This window comes from Dromaius novaehollandiae, chromosome 13 (genome assembly GCF_036370855.1).
Source record: "Dromaius novaehollandiae isolate bDroNov1 chromosome 13, bDroNov1.hap1, whole genome shotgun sequence".
In the NCBI taxonomy this organism is placed as follows: Eukaryota; Metazoa; Chordata; class Aves; order Casuariiformes; family Dromaiidae; genus Dromaius; species Dromaius novaehollandiae.
Genome location: NC_088110.1, coordinates 24,368,389 through 24,384,347, shown reverse-complemented (window position 1 = coordinate 24,384,347; position 15,959 = coordinate 24,368,389). Strand labels below are relative to the sequence as shown.

General features: G+C 56.7%; 3 protein-coding genes across 6 annotated transcripts in view; 1 reads left to right on the top strand and 2 right to left on the bottom strand.

Moving 5' to 3' along the window:
- Window positions 1-1,779, bottom strand: part of ZFHX3 (zinc finger homeobox 3) — a 735,572-nt gene extending 733,793 nt beyond the window's left edge. The window contains exon 1 of the mRNA XM_064519879.1: window positions 1,660-1,779. The gene's annotated coding sequence lies outside the window, so the exon portion shown is untranslated. The remainder of the gene's footprint in view (window positions 1-1,659) is intronic.
- Window positions 1,731-7,560, top strand: PSMD7 (proteasome 26S subunit, non-ATPase 7). Its single transcript, XM_064519880.1, has 7 exons — window positions 1,731-2,140; window positions 2,443-2,534; window positions 3,376-3,468; window positions 4,330-4,427; window positions 4,729-4,809; window positions 6,290-6,381; window positions 7,072-7,560. The coding sequence occupies exons 1-7, from the start codon at window positions 1,731-1,733 to the stop codon at window positions 7,508-7,510; spliced, it is 1,305 nt and encodes a 434-aa protein (XP_064375950.1). The 3' UTR covers window positions 7,511-7,560.
- A 1,020-nt stretch (window positions 7,561-8,580) lies between these two features.
- The window catches only part of WWP2 (WW domain containing E3 ubiquitin protein ligase 2), a 48,291-nt gene continuing 40,912 nt past the window's right edge, over window positions 8,581-15,959 (bottom strand). For 3 of the 4 annotated variants that reach the window (XM_026104268.2, XM_026104269.2, XM_026104271.2), the window contains 10 exons: window positions 15,806-15,877; window positions 15,616-15,704; window positions 14,461-14,620; window positions 13,087-13,220; window positions 12,818-12,958; window positions 12,031-12,151; window positions 11,517-11,621; window positions 11,005-11,101; window positions 10,040-10,112; window positions 8,581-9,764 (listed from right to left, as the gene is read on the bottom strand). In XM_026104268.2, coding sequence (XP_025960053.2) covers window positions 9,665-9,764; window positions 10,040-10,112; window positions 11,005-11,101; window positions 11,517-11,621; window positions 12,031-12,151; window positions 12,818-12,958; window positions 13,087-13,220; window positions 14,461-14,620; window positions 15,616-15,704; window positions 15,806-15,877 — 1,092 coding nt within the window. In that variant the 3' untranslated portion in view covers window positions 8,581-9,664. The remainder of the gene's footprint in view (window positions 9,765-10,039; window positions 10,113-11,004; window positions 11,102-11,516; window positions 11,622-12,030; window positions 12,152-12,817; window positions 12,959-13,086; window positions 13,221-14,460; window positions 14,621-15,615; window positions 15,705-15,805; window positions 15,878-15,959) is intronic. The other variant, XM_064519878.1, reaches the window with a different exon arrangement.

Here is a 15,959-nt window from a genome sequence, read left to right as displayed (position 1 = left end):
TTCCTTCTATTAGGTAATGGCATTTAAAATATCCGTAGCTTGTAATGGCACTTAGGATATGCCCAAAAATCAATGAGCTAAATTACTTATTGAACTAGTTAATTTGAACATCGAGTTTTATATGTATATTGATAAAACAAGCTACAGAATACTGGCTGTGTTTGAATTTCACAGTCAGATGTCTCCCTCTGCTGGTAAAAAACCTCTACTACTTCTACCAGAAATTGAAAAAAATAAAAAATAAAACCAACACTAAAAGATGTAACCTCTTAAAAATTCCACAAGAGGTCTCCAATTCTTGTAAAGTTTGGAAGTTGTTGCAGATTCCAGCAGAAGCAGCAATATGAACCTTTAGATTTCACCCAGAATATTGTCATTTGGTCAGAGCTGAGAAAAATGTAAAAATACATAGTATTATCCAGGGAAAGTGTAGAAAATAAGAGACCTCATAATGCTTTAGAGCAGTGAGAATATCACATAATTTTGCTAGCATTTCTCCCCTTAGCATCACCTCCACAGTAGATTCAGGAGTTAAAGCCTCAGGTTCTATTTTCTTGCTAAAGTAAAATACAAGAGACAAATTCTGTGTGCTAATTCCCACTCTGGAGGTAGGAAAGGCCCAGTACAAAGACTTGCTAAGCATTAGACTTGGTTCAAACTCCGAGATTTTTAAGTTCCTCCATCACACCAAGGACAGTTAACCCACCCACCACGCTGACGGCTGTTGTCGCCTATAAGACAAAACAAATTAACCTAACCTGATGCCCTCTGAGGAAAGCTAACGCTCCTAGCAGCAACAGCAGTATTCCCCCGCTCACACAGACATTTATCACTGAGGTGCTGAGAACCCTGAAGTTACTTAGGGATCTGAAGCAAGGAAGAGAACTGAGTTTTCAGTCCGGGCTGCGACAGCTCCCAGAGCCGCCCGGGCAGACACGGAGCCGAAGTCACCAGCAGCACACCTGGGGCCACAGTGAGTTTCCACATATTCCCTTGGGTCTTTGAGCTCTACCCAGACGAGAAGAGAGCACCCCGCTTTCTAAGCCTACCGCCTAGTGAACGTAAGGGTATAACCTCGCTGTGCGGCCGCTCGCGACCACCTCCGGAAGGCCGAGGGGATGAGCCCCCGCAACCAGAGAAGGGCAAGCGTCGCACTCGTCTTCCACAGGAGCCGGAGCGGGCGCGCGGCCAGCCCAGGGCAGGCGCTCTCCGAGGCCGCTTCCAGGCGCGCAGGGAAGGCGGGCAGCCGCCGGGGAGGCCCTGCCAAGGGCACCCGGCTGCCTCCTACCCGGGCGAGGGCAGAGCGGGCAGCACCCGCCCCGGCTCCAGCACGGCCTGCCCGCCCCAGCGCCGCCGTGCCCGGCCCGCGGGGGGCTCCGGGGGCCCCGGGGGGCGAGGAGGGCAGAGGAGCCCACGCCGGACCGCGAGGGGCCGCGGCGGGGCCCAGAGCGGGGCGGACGGCGCCGCCTCGGTGCTTCGTGAGGGACGAGGCCGAGCCCGCGGGGGAAAAGGGGGGGGGGGGGGGGAAGCGCGTTCCCCCGCCCTCAGCGCCCCGCTGGCGGGAGCCGCCGCGGCTCGGCGGGGCCCGGCTGCGAGGAAGGCGGCGGCAGCACCCCCAGGCCCCCCGGGAAAGGGCCTCCCCGCCTCCCTGCGCCTCACCTCCGGGCGCCGCGACCTCACTTCCCCAAGATGGTGCCGCGCCGCAGACAGCAGGCAGGCCCCTTCCCAAGATGGCGGCGGCGCCCCCCGTCCGCCGCGACCTCGCCAAGATGGTGCCCGGCCGCCGCTCCTCCCGCTTCCGCCGGCGACCTCGCCAAGATGGCGTCAGGCGAGCGCCGCTCCTCCCGCTTCCGCTTACGACCTCGCCAAGATGGCGTCAGGCGAGCGCCGCTCCTCCCGCTTCCGCTTACGACCTCGCCAAGATGGCGTCAGGCGGGCACCGCCCCCGAGCGGGGCAGGCTGGGAGCGCGGCGGCGGCAGGGACGGGCCGGGACGGGCCGGGGGCAGCGCGAGCCGGGCCGGGCGGAGCGGAGCGGAGCGGAGCGGGCGGCGGGCGGGCGGGCGCCATGCCGGAGCTGGCGGTGGAGCGCGTGGTGGTGCACCCGCTGGTGCTGCTCAGCGTCGTCGATCACTTCAACCGGTGAGGCCCGGCCGCCGCGCTGAGTCACGGGCCCGGCCGGCGGCGGCGGGGGGGGCGCTGGGGCGGCCGGGGCAGCGCGGCCTGGGGGGGCCCCGGCGGGGACGGGGGCCGCGCCGAGCCGCCCGCGGGCTGGGGGTGCCGCGCCGCCCCCCGGCCGCGCTGTGAGCGCGGTTCGGGCCTGATCCGGCTCCATCGCGAGCGGCTCCCCCCGCGGCCGGGCCCGCGCCGTGCGGGGCCTCCTCTCGCCCCCCCCCCCCCAACCCGGGGGGGCCTCGCCCGCTGACGGCCTTGTCTCCCTTTAGCATAGGCAAGGTGGGCAACCAGAAGCGGGTGGTCGGCGTGCTGCTGGGCTCCTGGCAGAAGAAGATCCTGGACGTCTCCAACAGCTTCGCAGGTGAGCGGCGCCCTGCCCTGCGCCGAGCCGCCGCCCGCCCCCTCGGCGAGGTGCTCGATTTCGCCCTTCGGCCGCCCGGCCAGGCCCGATGGTCTTCTCCGCACTTCCAAATCAGCCCGTCTCGAACAAAAACGCTAACTGCTCGCGAAACTGCACCTATTGCAGCCGTTTTTGTCGTGCACCTCTGCTGCGGAGAGCTCGCTGCAGACCTGACGGCGATCTGTGTCTCAGCGCGGTAGCACACGCAGAGATCTTACCGTACAGTGGTGCTGGAGCTGTTATCTGCTTGCGTAAAGATCTGATGTGTGTTTTAGGTTTTGCCTCTTTTCCTCGGATTTTGTGCAGTGAAAGTAGTGATTCTTCCTTTAAGCATATTGCTAATTGCGTTGAGATAGTTGCCTCTTAAATACTTGTTCTCGGAACTGAAGCTGTGCTCCTTTGTGTTTGTTAACTGATAAAATAACTAGTTCGTTCCTAAAGTGTAAATAAGTCTATGGGGATACTCAAATTATCACATCAAACGCTTGTGCACGCCAATCTTGCATAAATTTGTATGGGAGGATTTTTTTCTCTCATGGTCTCTGTTGTGCACTGAGGATAACCTTCAAAACACTTTGCGTTTCTTTGCTTCATTCTTCATTCAGTGATTATGAGAAAGCCTCTGTCGGAGAAAAATGACTGACGTTGCAGTTTAGTTTATGCATCGTAATGCTGCAGGACAGTTTAAGCTGATTTAAATCCAGTCTCCTCTAGCAGCCAAAGATATCCTAAAACATGGTCTTTGAACGTTTCCAGGCTGGAATTTGGATTCTTAAACATTGATATTTTGTTTTCTTTCCAGTACCTTTTGACGAGGACGATAAGGATGATACTGTGTGGTTTCTAGACCATGACTATCTGGAGAACATGTATGGAATGTTTAAGAAAGTAAATGGTAAGTTGGGGTCTTCTTGAAGCAATAGACATATTCTGAGAAACTTTTAAGAGTTTGTATGAGAAAGAGAATTCATAGTAAGGTGGGAAATTAACAGCTCCTGTAAGAAGCTACTTCATGCTAATTCTTTGCATGGACTCACTTTGTATTACTGGTATTTTTTTCATAGGTTAATTTGTGCAGATAGTTTGTGTTCTTAACACATTCCTTTATCTCATTAATTTTGCCAAGTATCTTTAGAATTATTTAGATTTCAAAAATGTGATTATTTCTACAGAACTTAAAATCTTTCTGGTGCATAGTCCTTTCTATACAGATGTGCCCTGAAATTACTTTTGTACAAATGTAAACATTACAAATTTCCACTTATATAATAACATTTTTTAATAATTCCATTTACTCTTTGGTACTGTTTTAAAAAGTGTCTTCGCTATTTAGTTTGAGACTTTGGAGCTGAATGTTTAGTCTCAACTGCAATTCCTATGAATCTTCTCAGCCCTGGGAGCAACTGTTTTTCTCACATAACAGTTTGCATTTCTAGAATTCTTGCATCCATACGTATTGAAGTTTCAAGCTGACGAATCATGTTATCTTCAATACCGTATAAATTGCATGGAACACTGTAATTTACTAAAGATGCTAGAAGTATAGTTATATGTGCAAAGTAAGAATGGTAACACGTCTTTGTCACTAGCCATGTCATTAATCTTGCCTACACAGATTCATTTTCCCCTGCTTTACGCTTGTCTTCCACAGACATCAGATTTTCCTCCTTGATTTGCTAATTCAATCTCTGTGTGTAAATCTTTCTGGTGTTTTACTGCACAAATCTGATTTAGAATCCTTTCTGGTTTTGCTCAGCTAGAGAAAGAATAGTTGGATGGTACCACACAGGCCCTAAACTCCACAAGAATGACATTGCCATCAATGAACTGATGAAGAGATACTGTCCTAACTCTGTAAGTGTTAAACTTGTAACTTTTCTTTTTCTTCCGAATGGGATGCCTAGGAACCCTTAACCCCGCCCGTTGTTACTGGTGATACAGAATGTTAAAGACTGGTAGCTGTAAAGTGATTGAGGAACTTGGATCAAAATCTTCTGAAATAGCTAATAGATAGATATCTTCTTTTCTATGCTTGAGTTTAACATTTCTGAGCAGCCAGCATGCCATTGCTGTAAAATGAAGAGTTGGCTTCAGTATTTTTGTTCTAGTCCTTGAAAGATACCTGTTTTTCTGAAGTATTTATTTTTTCCATAAGGTATTGGTGATTATTGATGTAAAACCAAAGGATCTGGGCTTGCCCACAGAAGCTTATATTTCAGTTGAAGAAGTACATGATGTAAGTACTTAACATTCCTCTCGGTCATTTCCTAGGAAAAGGGTTTGCATTAAAAGGATTGCCATGTTTTCTGGGAGATACACATCCCATGGCATGTAGCTGCTTTTAAAATTGTAGGGGATGTTGCATTCACTAATGAGGGCCTGTAACTGTCAGGCCAAATTTTCTAAAACCAGAGTTTAAATCCCAATATGAATGTAAGCCTGTGTAATTAAAGTTTTCATCCATCAGTGCTCTTGAAAGAAGAGCTGTGTTTTACGGTTCCACAGCTTCAGCTGTTGTTACGATTCAGATGCTTCTTACCTGTTTCTGTCATGTCTGCAGCCTTGCAAAAAGTCAAACTGGAATGCCTCTAAGATGTCACTTGTACGTGTCGGCCTGTTTGCAGAAGCATTCCAAGTAGCTGCACGCTTATTCATTTGTTTATCAGCTAGTGCTGAATAAGTAGGTCAGTCATGAGCAACACTTGTTAATCACTTGCAACCACTGTGCACACAGACAACATACAGTGGTAAGCGAGCTTTAGCTTTTCTTTCACAGTTGTCCGATTTTATACATCCTGGACAGCTATAAAGGAGTTTGATTCTCTTGCCTGTCTGAGGCCCTTGCTAGAGAGAAACAGCTGTTCCCAGTGTTGCAGGTCTTACATATGTAGGATTTGTTCTTAGTTCTGTGAATTCACAGTAGTCCCAGAAGCGCTTTCTGTTTATGACTGTATACTGGTCCAAGTAATGGTTTTGAAAACACATGGGTAAAACTCATCCTCAGTAATTCAGCTTGTAAATCTCTTAAATTTCTTCTTTAATCTCCACTGTATAAATTGTAATTTGAATGACATTGTTCCATATTTGTATTTCTTTCTGGAATTGTGAGTGTGCTTGTAACTTGCTAAGAGTGAGTATCAGGATGACAAAAGGTATCCCAAAATATAATAAGGTTGTATCAGGAAAGTAAGTAGCTATCGTGACATTTAGCAACGCTGTCCATATTATACCTACCAGCACATAAACCTGCAAAAAATATCTTAATTGAAAGCTATGCTAAGACCAGAAGAGAAGAAATCACTAGCAACTCTGGGCATGTAACAATTGCTAATGCTAGTTAAACCAAGAAAACTCACACTGGAGTCTTCTCTGATTTCTTGTGGACTATATATTTGCTAGATTCCCCAACACAGTTTCTTAAGTTTCCTATCTAAAATGCCCTGATTTTTAAAAGGCATTGCGATTCACTAATAAACTTCTTGCCTTGTGTACTTCAGTCCCCTGATATTCTGCTTTGCCATATATTTTCTATTGCCTCTTTGAGATCATTTTGCAAATCCGGGTTTCAGTAAATCTTAGCCTTCACATTGTTTGAGCAGTGTCCATTGTTTACACGTGAGACACCTGATATTGGGTAGTTCATATGTATCCGAGTACCTGTAGTCGGCTATTTGCTTGTATCTAACCTTGTGTCTTCGCATTCTGGCACCTCAAAGGATGGCACTCCAACCTCCAAGACGTTTGAACATGTGACCAGTGAAATTGGAGCGGAAGAAGCAGAGGAAGTTGGCGTTGAACACTTGTTACGGTAAACATTTTTAAAAGGAAAGCTTCCTCATAAAACTAGCATAGCAGTGAACAGGATCCATCTGGCCTCATCCAGTGCCAGCTTCCTGGAGGAAAACATCTTGTTAAACATGCTACTTAAATTTTAAAAGTATTAATTTAGCAGTCTTGCTTATCATATTCAATCACTGCTAGTGAAATGTGTGATTACTTACTGAAATTTCATCAAATGATGAAAACTGCAATTATCTGTATCAAAGCTTCAGAGGATTACATTGTTTGGACCTGTTCCAAGCCACTGTACATCTCTCAGAGCAGTGTTAAATGAAGTATTGCTGATACATCTGTAGCTGAAATGGTAGCAAAGATTTCCTGCCTAACAAAAAGGGTAATCACCTAATACAAACTGCATAGTTGTTTCACCTGTAAGAAATCCTGTTGTTTTATTTCTATCCATCAACTGGTGTTACTAATATTCTTCCAAAGAGAACCTGTGCACACAACAGGATGCAACAAAGAACAATGATGTATTAGAGCTACTTTCTGAGTGCACAAGTGGAAACCAGTTTGTTCTTGGTCCTTGACTTGAAGCATTCAGTTTAATTGTACTTCATCTGTGCTTCAAACAGTACTTTTATTTTTAAGCTGGAAAAACCTATTAATGTGCAAAGTAACGGTCTAATGCTGATTCTTTCTGTTGTGGGTTTTTCAGAGACATCAAGGATACGACAGTGGGCACTCTGTCCCAGCGGATCACAAATCAGGTCCATGGTTTAAAGGGACTGAACTCGAAGCTTCTGGACATCAGGAGCTACTTAGAGAAAGTAGCCATGGGCAAGCTACCCATCAATCACCAGATCATTTACCACCTTCAGGATGTCTTCAACCTGCTACCAGATGTCAACCTGCAAGAGTTCGTCAAGGCCTTTTATCTGAAGACCAATGACCAGATGGTGGTAGTTTATCTGGCTTCTCTTATCCGTTCTGTGGTTGCCCTGCACAACCTTATTAACAACAAGATTGCTAATAGGGATGCAGAGAAGAAAGAAGGACAGGAAAAAGAAGAAAGCAAAAAGGAGAGGAAAGATGAGAAGGAAAAAGACAAGGAGAAGAGTGATGTTAAGAAAGAGGAGAAAAAGGAGAAAAAGTAAAATGTGTAGGTTTTTTTTTTTATTTGTAAATTAAAAATCTTGTAAACTAATCACTCTGCTGCTGGATTCTTTTCCCTTGTTGAAATGATCAAAGTGCTCTGCTTGCCCCTATTTTGATATTTGTGTATGTGCTCCTCATAAATAGTTGGATAGATCTACACGAACTGGTGGCTGTCACAGCATACAGTCTTACTCGGGCAGTTTGATTCTCGCACTGAACAGGAAAGGGGTAAAAGCAAGATGACTATTTTTTTAATTTAGTGCCCTGTTCTTCCTCCCTAATCCCCATTGCTCTTGTTTCATCCTTTGCTGATGTAGGCCAAGAGCTGAGTAAGAGTGCTACTGCATAGTGTGTTAAATATCAATCCCATACTTGTGTTACCTGTCGCTAAATTTTTCACTACTGTAGGAGATCCGATTTTATTGGTATCTATTCATTTTTGAGCCAAGAAAGTGTAAAGTGTTAGGGAGTTCTAGAAGCACCCAGGAGTGAAGGGGAAAGGGGATGTTGCTACTCTTGACCACTTTCTTCCAGCTATGCCTCCTCATGGGCTAGTATACTGTGTTGTTGTTGTTGTTGGCCTTTCTATATGAGCAGTGATGAGAATTGGTTGGCTGTTTTGTTACCTGACACTTTAAAAAGAAAGGGGCCGGGGTGGGGGGAAACCACGCAGGTACAAACCTACCCTGGCTGCTTAGGTGACACTCTGCAGCCATGACAGCACCGGGGGGAGGATTGAATCATGCTCCACTAAGGGAGGGAAAGTTTTGCATGGGGCATTATCATTATTATTAAGACATTAATTCATTGCTGTATTAGGTTTACATTATGAGTATTTGCATGTTTCAGCAGCTCAGGGGTGTGCCAGGGGGTGGGGAGGGCCTCCTCAGCCCCCCTCGCCCACCTGGGCCCACAATGTCCCCAGGACGAGCTGCCTGACCCCCAGCAGATGCCAGAATAATTCCCCACTCCCCCGGCCTCCATCCCCACCTCCGAGGCGGCCCTGCCGGGGGGGGGCCCACAGCACAGCCCCCTCCGCGCCCAGCGACGCAGCCACGGGGACGCAGAGCACAGCAGCCGCTTGTCCTTTATTGCACGAGAACTTGGCATCACCGAGGCAGGATGGTGCAGTACAAAACTATCCCTCAAAAGCTATTGCCGTAGTCCGTATCCATAGAGGTCGCGTATGTACAGGTACGTATATACACAGCGCGCGTGCTCGCGCCGGCCCGCAGGGAGCACCCCGCGCAGGGGCCGCGGCGGGAGCCAGGGCAGGGCACCCGGCCCAGGGCAGAGGGGCTGATCCTGCGCTCGCCAAGGCCCCGCGCCAGCTCCTGCACCCGGGTCTCCGCTGACCCCCCTCCCTGCAGCGCCCTGCTGGAATAAAACAGCGGAGGGAGCAGGATGGAGCCCTTTCCCCTCCTCACTCCCATCTACTAAGATGCCGTGAGAAGGCAGAAAAATCTAGGCAAAAAAAAATACATACATTTGAACTGCACCTAGGAAAAGTCCCCGCCAGGCTCCAAAACTCGCACTCCTGGCAGAGCTGCTGCCCAGGGAGGGACAGCCGCCAGGGCAGGGGGGACCGGCCGCCCCCTCGCCAAGGGACAGGGCACGGGGCAAAAGGGGCAGGAGGAGGGAAAACAGACTGCAGAAAAATAGACTGGGTTTGTCTCCAAATTCTCACTCGCTCTTCGTTAGCCAGAACTGGTTTATGTCCGCTTGCAGAGGGGAGAGGTCAGGACTGCGCCCACGGCAGCGAGGCTTCTCGCCCCTTCTCCGGCAGGGAGGGACGAGCTCCGACACCGCCCGGCCTCGGGGCAGGAGGGGAGCGCAGCGCCCCGGCCCCGCGGGAGCCAGCACCGGCCTCATGCCGCAGCCAGCGGGAGCGATTCCCCGCGACTCCCCGTTTCCCGGTGCGGCGAGGGGGGACAGGGAGCATCGGTGCGGTCACCAAGGCCCAATTCCCGCTAGCTGTGCGGAGCCGGGCTCGTGCACCCCTCTGCCCCTCGGGTTTGCTCGGGCAGGGAGAGGCGGGCGCGTTTTCCCGGGGTGGTGCCGGCGCGGGAGCAAAGGAGCAGGGCTCGGCGCCGGCGGCAGAGCGGGAGGACGCAGCTCCGTCCCGGGCGCAGCTGCAGAAGCACCGAGCTCCGTCACTCCTGTCCAAAGCCCTCCGTCTCCTCGATCGCGTACAGCAGCTTCTCCTTCAGCTGCTCGTAGCTCTTGTAGGGAGGCAGATCCAGACGGTTAAAGCTGGCGGGACAAGGCAGGCTGTGACCGACGGCGATGCCGCTCTCCCTCCCCAGCTCGTGGTCCCCTCCCGCCGGAGCCCCCCGTCCGGCCCCGCTCAGCGGCTGCACCGAGATGCTCCGCTGGACTCTGCTCCCAGGAACGCGGCCACATCCCAGGGAAAGCCCCGGGTGGAGCACACGGAGAGGACGGAGGCGGCTCCGGCCCCCCAGCCCGGCAGACCCCGTGAGCCTCCGTCCCCGCGCGCTGCGACGGGGCCAAGGAGGAGCTGGACTCACCACGTGTGGCTCCGGGGCAGCCAAGTCTCTTTGCCAACTTTATCGATGCAGAATTTCTGGGGCCCGTTGCTGCCTGTTAACGAAGAGCACAGCAAAGCTCATCACCTAACCAGGAGCAGAGAAAGAGCCGCCGCTAGCCGCGCGTCAGGTAAAGGGACCTCGCTGCCACGTGCCCCGCAGATCCTGCAGACGTGGTGGGACACAAACCATTATCAATACTTCTACACACCGCCTGCTCTGACCCCTTTTGCAGAGAGAATGTACCAAAAAAAAAAAAAAGAAAAAAAGCTGAAAAATATGTTCACACCATACAGCGATAACAGCGCATTTTCTGAGTAGCATGTTAAATAGCAAGTGCTAAAATGTATTATCTGTAGATCTGCAGCCCCAAGCAAGTCCATCCAAGAGCTTTAGAAGAACTGGCTCAGGAACTCTTGAGTCACAGAGGTTGCTTTTTAACAAATTGTGAATGCTGGAGAAGCTCCAGGGGACTGGAAAAAAGCTAATGTGCCAATAAGAATAAACTAACGGGATAAGTTGGTTGGTTAGTTTGACATCGATTCCAGGAAAATAGTGGAAAGGCTGGTACAGAACCCAGAAAGCAGCAAATTAAAGGACGGCAGCAGAGTAATGCCATACAGTGCGGTTTTCTGGAAAATAGGTTTCGTCACACAAAAATCAAAATTAAATCGAAATCATATCTCATGTAAGAAGAGATTACAAACCGGACTCTCAAAGTTAACTGTGGTGACATAGTTCATGCCTAAGGAATTTGTGTTAGTACTGCACAAGGCTGGACTAAATCACCGGGCATCCCTGCTCCGTGCTCCAACTTCCCAGCTACTTCACTGCTCGCTTACTGGGAACCGCCTTGAGACCTGCGGGGGGGCACGGAAAATCGGCTCCCACGTGCCCACCGGCTCTCCCCAGCCCGCTTCCCGCGGCCGGGCGCCGGGAATACGCACCGATGAGCTCCGCAAAGCCTCCGACGGGCAGGCGGCAGGTCCCCGTCACGAACTGCAACAGCCGGATCCGCTTCTCGTTGTCCATTTCTTTAACCACCTGCGACGACAGCGCCGGGGTAAAGCGGGATCCCGCGCGGCCCCGAAGGCCTGAGCCTGGCCACGGCCGGGTCTTCCCAACCAGCCTGGGCTCCGGCCTCCGGAGCAGAGTCACCTGCACCGACGCAGCTTTACGACTCGCCACCCTCTCGTCTCGCCCGCCCACGAGCGGCGGCTACGGCTAGAAGCACGCCGACCGCTACGCGCTGCCCGTCCTCGGCAGCGGCGCCGGGGCCTCTGCCAGCCGCAGCCCAACGCCTCTCGCTGCACCCGGGTCCTCGCTTATGCTTCATTCTTCCCGAGAGCCCCCGAGGCGGCCGCGCCGGGCGGCCCTGCCTGCCCCGGGCCTGGGGCGGGGGACGCTGCTGGGCGCCGGGGCGGGACGCGGAGGCGGCGGTGCTGCCGGCCGGGCTCACCTGCCAGAACCACTGGATCTGCTTGCTGTTCTTGGTGTAGTGGCGGTAGATGGTGTTCTTCTGCCAGTCGCTCATGTCGATCTCCTGCATGCCGCAGAGCATCAGCTGGGGACGGGGCACGGGGGACAGTCAGCCGGTGAGGGGAAACACGGCCTGCGCCCGCGCCGTGGGCTGCCCCTAGGCACGCGGGGGCACCGGGTCCTCCGGTGCGGGGCCGCGAAAGGCTCCACCTCCGCGCCGAGTCCCCGGACAGGGAACGGAGGCGTCCGGGGGCAATTCCCGGTCTCCGACGGGGTCATCGTAGCGGACCCGACGCGGGGGCACCGCACGGGCGCTGCCGCCTCCCCGCTCCGCTGCCAGCAGGGCCGAGGGGCAGAGGCGCAGGCGGAGCACACGAGCGAGGCCCACGCGCTCGCCGTCTCCCGCGCGGTCCCTCCCGCCTGCCCGGGGCACCGATAGCCTCGCGGCCCGGCCCGGCCCGTGCCGCCGCTCCGCTCCCGCAGCCCCAGCTCACCTCCAGCTCCTTCTCGTCGAAGTAGCGCAGCCACTCCAGCGGCACCACCTCGTTGAAGCCGTCCAGGAAAGCCTTGGTCTGCTCCTCCACGCCCCGCGTGAACCGCCAGTCCGTCAGCAGCCTGCCCAGGCGGAGCGCGAGCGCGGTCGGCAGGCAGCCGGGCCCTCCCGCCCCGGCGCGAGCGGGAGCCGCCACCGCCACCACCCCCCGGTCAGGACCTCACGGGCCGGCCACCACCACGGCCACGGCCACGGCCGGGAGGCAGCCGGCCTCGCGGCGGCACTGGGAGCCACCGGGGCACGTGGGGGCGAGGAGAGAGGGAGCCCTGCAAGCTGCGAGGGTTCCCCTCCATCCCCACCGCCGTGTTTCTCTCTCCACCGCCAAACCCACGAGCGGCACGAGGACAAGGCGGCGGCGGGCACCGGGGACGGATCAGCGACCGACTGCGGGGTGAGGGGGCACAAGCCACTTCCCCCGGCCGGAGCCTACTCGGGGCAGGGCTGCAGGGCCTGGTAGCCCCCCCCCAGGCCCGACAGCCCCGAGCAGCCGCAGGACGGGGAGAGGAGTCTCACCCTCTCTCCCCTCTCCTCTTTCCTGAAAGTGCTGGCAACGGCCCAGGCAGCAGCAAGCCAGACCGCAGCGGAGCTCGCGGCTCGGCTGACCGCGCCAGCCCATACTTGTCACAGGCCACGTAGCCCCGGGAAGCGGCCACGTCCCCAGCCCCACGTCTCCGCGCCAGGACCGCCCTGCGGCCAGCGGGGTAAGGGGCGTCGGGACCCGGACTCACATGATGTACTCCTCCTTGTTCTCCTCCGTCACCCGGATGCTCTCCCCGCCCTCCTTCAGCTCATGGGTGGTCACCTTGCCCAGGATCTCCATGTCCTGGATGAAGTACAGCTCCAGGCCGCACTCCTCCAGGCTGTTCTCCCTGCACGGAGACACCAAGGCGTCACTTCTCATGGAGCACGAGGCTTCGGCACGGTCCGTCGACGAGGGGCCGCCCGGCTCCCCGCAGGAGAAGCGGGGCCCAGGGCGGGGGGACGGCGGGGCACCCACTTGGTCCAGACGATGGAGTTGTAGAACTCGGGGTCGATGGACTCCAGGTCCTTCAGCGTGGGCCGCTTGTTCAGCATCCGCTTGTAGAAGGGCAGCGTGAAGCCCGTGTCGATGAACTTCCCATGGTACAGAGCCTGCGCAGAGGGGACACCTTGCCACCGAGGGTCGGGATCCCGGGACAGACCCGGGAGAGACGACGCCTCATTGCAGGGAATCGCCCCGCCGGGCCCCAAAACCCCCCCGAGAGGAGGGGGGCGAGGGCCCCGCGGGCTGCGCCGAGCCCCTTCCCGGCTGGCGAACGGCGCAGGGAGCAACGCACCGCCTCCCGACAGTGCTGCCCCGCTCGGGCCGGGCCGCGGAGCTGCCGGGGGGGAGCGGGGAGCGGGGAGCGCAGCCCCTCGGCCCTCCCCCCCGCGAATTCCACGGCGTCGCCCGCTCCCCGCGCCGCTCTATTAAGAGCACTTGTTTAAACAGAGCTCTGCTGCGGCTTCCCTGAATCCCTGGCTTCCAGGAGCCTCAAGGCAAAGGCAGCCAAAAATAATGCAGACGCTTGTCTAGAACGGCCCAGCGGTGAGTAATAGTCTGGGGTTTTATTGGTATCCTGCGAGGCGCAGGGCAGGGCAGGACAGCCCGGGAGACCTGCGCAGCGCACCAGCTCCCGCAGCGCTCGGGGGCCGCGGGGCAGAGACCCCCCCAGGCCCGGGAACCCCTCGCACCCCCCAGCCGCGGGCCCGGGGCGCTCCGCGAGCGGCTGGCCGTGGGCAACGCGAGACGAACGGGAGGAGCCGCTCCGGGGCTCGGGCAGCTGGAAAATCTCACACTGCTGGGGCTAAAAATAGTCCCCAAAGCTGCAGACCCGACAGCACCTGGGGTGGCAGCCAAAGACCTGAGCCACCCCCGCCGCACGGCCCTGGGGAAAGCGGGTCCCCTCCGGGCCTCGGCCGCCCCCGGCTTTGCGAGCCATCGTCCTGCGCCCTCCCCGAGCCCCTCGGGCACCTCCCTGGGGCCCCCCGCAGCACCCACCCCTCCCGACCCACGCCCGGCAAAGCCGGTGCGAGAAGGAGCTTAAGGCAACGCGGGCGGCTCCGTAGAGCTGAGCTCACCCGTGGCACGAGGTGTCCTCCGTGTCCCATGCCCACCGCGGTCCCCTGCCCTCGGCCTCCCCCGCTGCCCTCCCGGGGCTCAGCCCAAGCAAGAGCGGCAGGGGAGGCTGGGACCAAGGCCGGGAGCAGGGTCCGGCCGACCAGGGAGCAAACAGAGCGTCTCGTCCGCTATCGCCTCCCCGAGCCCTCGCGTCTCTGGGGCCCGTCCCCGCGGCCCCCCCCGGGCGCTGCTCCTGCCGAGGGACGGCTGCCGGCGGCACCGGGCTCTTACCATGGCGATGAAGCGGCCGATGAAGCGGAAGTAGGTGAGGTGGTCGGGGTTGATGGAGGAGGCGGGGTTGATCTGCAGGCAGTAGTTGTTCTTGCCGGCGTATTCGAAGAGGCAGTACATGGGGTTGAGCACCTCGTGGGACAGGAGGAAGAACCACTCCCTGGGGGCAGGAGGAACGGCCAGAGCGGTGACCAGCAGCTCCAGCAGCCGCCCGGGCGAGGAGCCGGCGCGGCCGGCGTCAGCCAGTCCACCCCGGACGAGGCCTTCGCCCAAGCGAAGCGGGGACAGACCACGTCCCCCTGCAGCACCCTGCACCAACCAAGCTCCCGAGCCCTTCGGGTGCCGGTTTAAGCTCTGGGCCCCAGGGTGACAGGGCGAGGGCATTCCCTGCCTCCTGCCACCCTCCTCCCCAGCGTCCATCCACCGTTACGGAGGTGCTGAGCGAGGTTTGCAAGGGCTTTCAGGGACATCGGCAAGAAACACCCCGGTCGGCGGGAGCAGCAGGCACCGCGGCTCAGTCCCACGCACGGTGCCACGCGCACGCGCCCCGTCGCGCAGAGCCCGCTCGTTCACACGCGTGGCACCCGCTCTCCTTCCACCCGCCTGCCCCACGGGGCTCCCAGCGGGGCACCCGACCCTCCCGCCCCACGCGCTCGGAGCGGCCCGGCAGGGCGCCCGGCCCGGCTTTGCTCCCCCGGCAGCTCGGGGGGACGAGTCCTCCGGCGCGGCGGCAGCCCCGGCACCCCGTCCGTGGTTCTACCCTGTGGTAGAACAGCATGACGTAACCTACCATAGGGTAAAACCACTGGCGGGACACAGAGAGACGGCGCAGGAGCCCCCGCGCCAGGGCCGGGCGCAGCGTCACCGCAGGGAAGGAGCAGGCGGGAGCGTGCCGAGCTGCATCCCCGCTCCCCGGCCCTCCCTGGAGGGGGGACAAGCTGGCGCGACGCTCTGGGGACGCTTCGCCGTTCCCAGAACTCACAGCTTTCCACTCCAACACCCCTCGGCCTCCTCTGTTCAAGCCGGCGCCGCGGGGAAGACTGGGAACGCCGAGTGCAGCCACCTCGCAGACCTCTGTGCCCGCACGGCCCCGGGGGGGTCACCGTGCAGCCCCGGTCGGCGGCAGGCGCGCGGTCCCACCGCGCCGGCGCTCACCTGGCAATGCCGCCGTAGTCCAGGCCTTCCTCTCCTCGCATGATGATGTACAGGCGGCGCCGCAGGTCGTACGGCTTCATGTTCATGATCTGAAGAGAGGCGAGGGCAACCGTCAGCCGGGGCCGCTGCACGTGGGGTGCGATTGCGAGGGGCCGGCCCAGCCCCTCCGCCTGCCCCGGCACCTCCTCACCTGCTGGAAGGAGTCCTCGAAGAGCGTCTGCCGGGAAACGCTGATCTTCACGTGGCTGGGCAGCGCGTTTGACTGCAAGCAAGGCACAGACACAAGCCTCTGTGGAGGACGGCAAGCGGCTTTGCTCTCCCCAGCCTGCCTGCCGGGTCGGGCC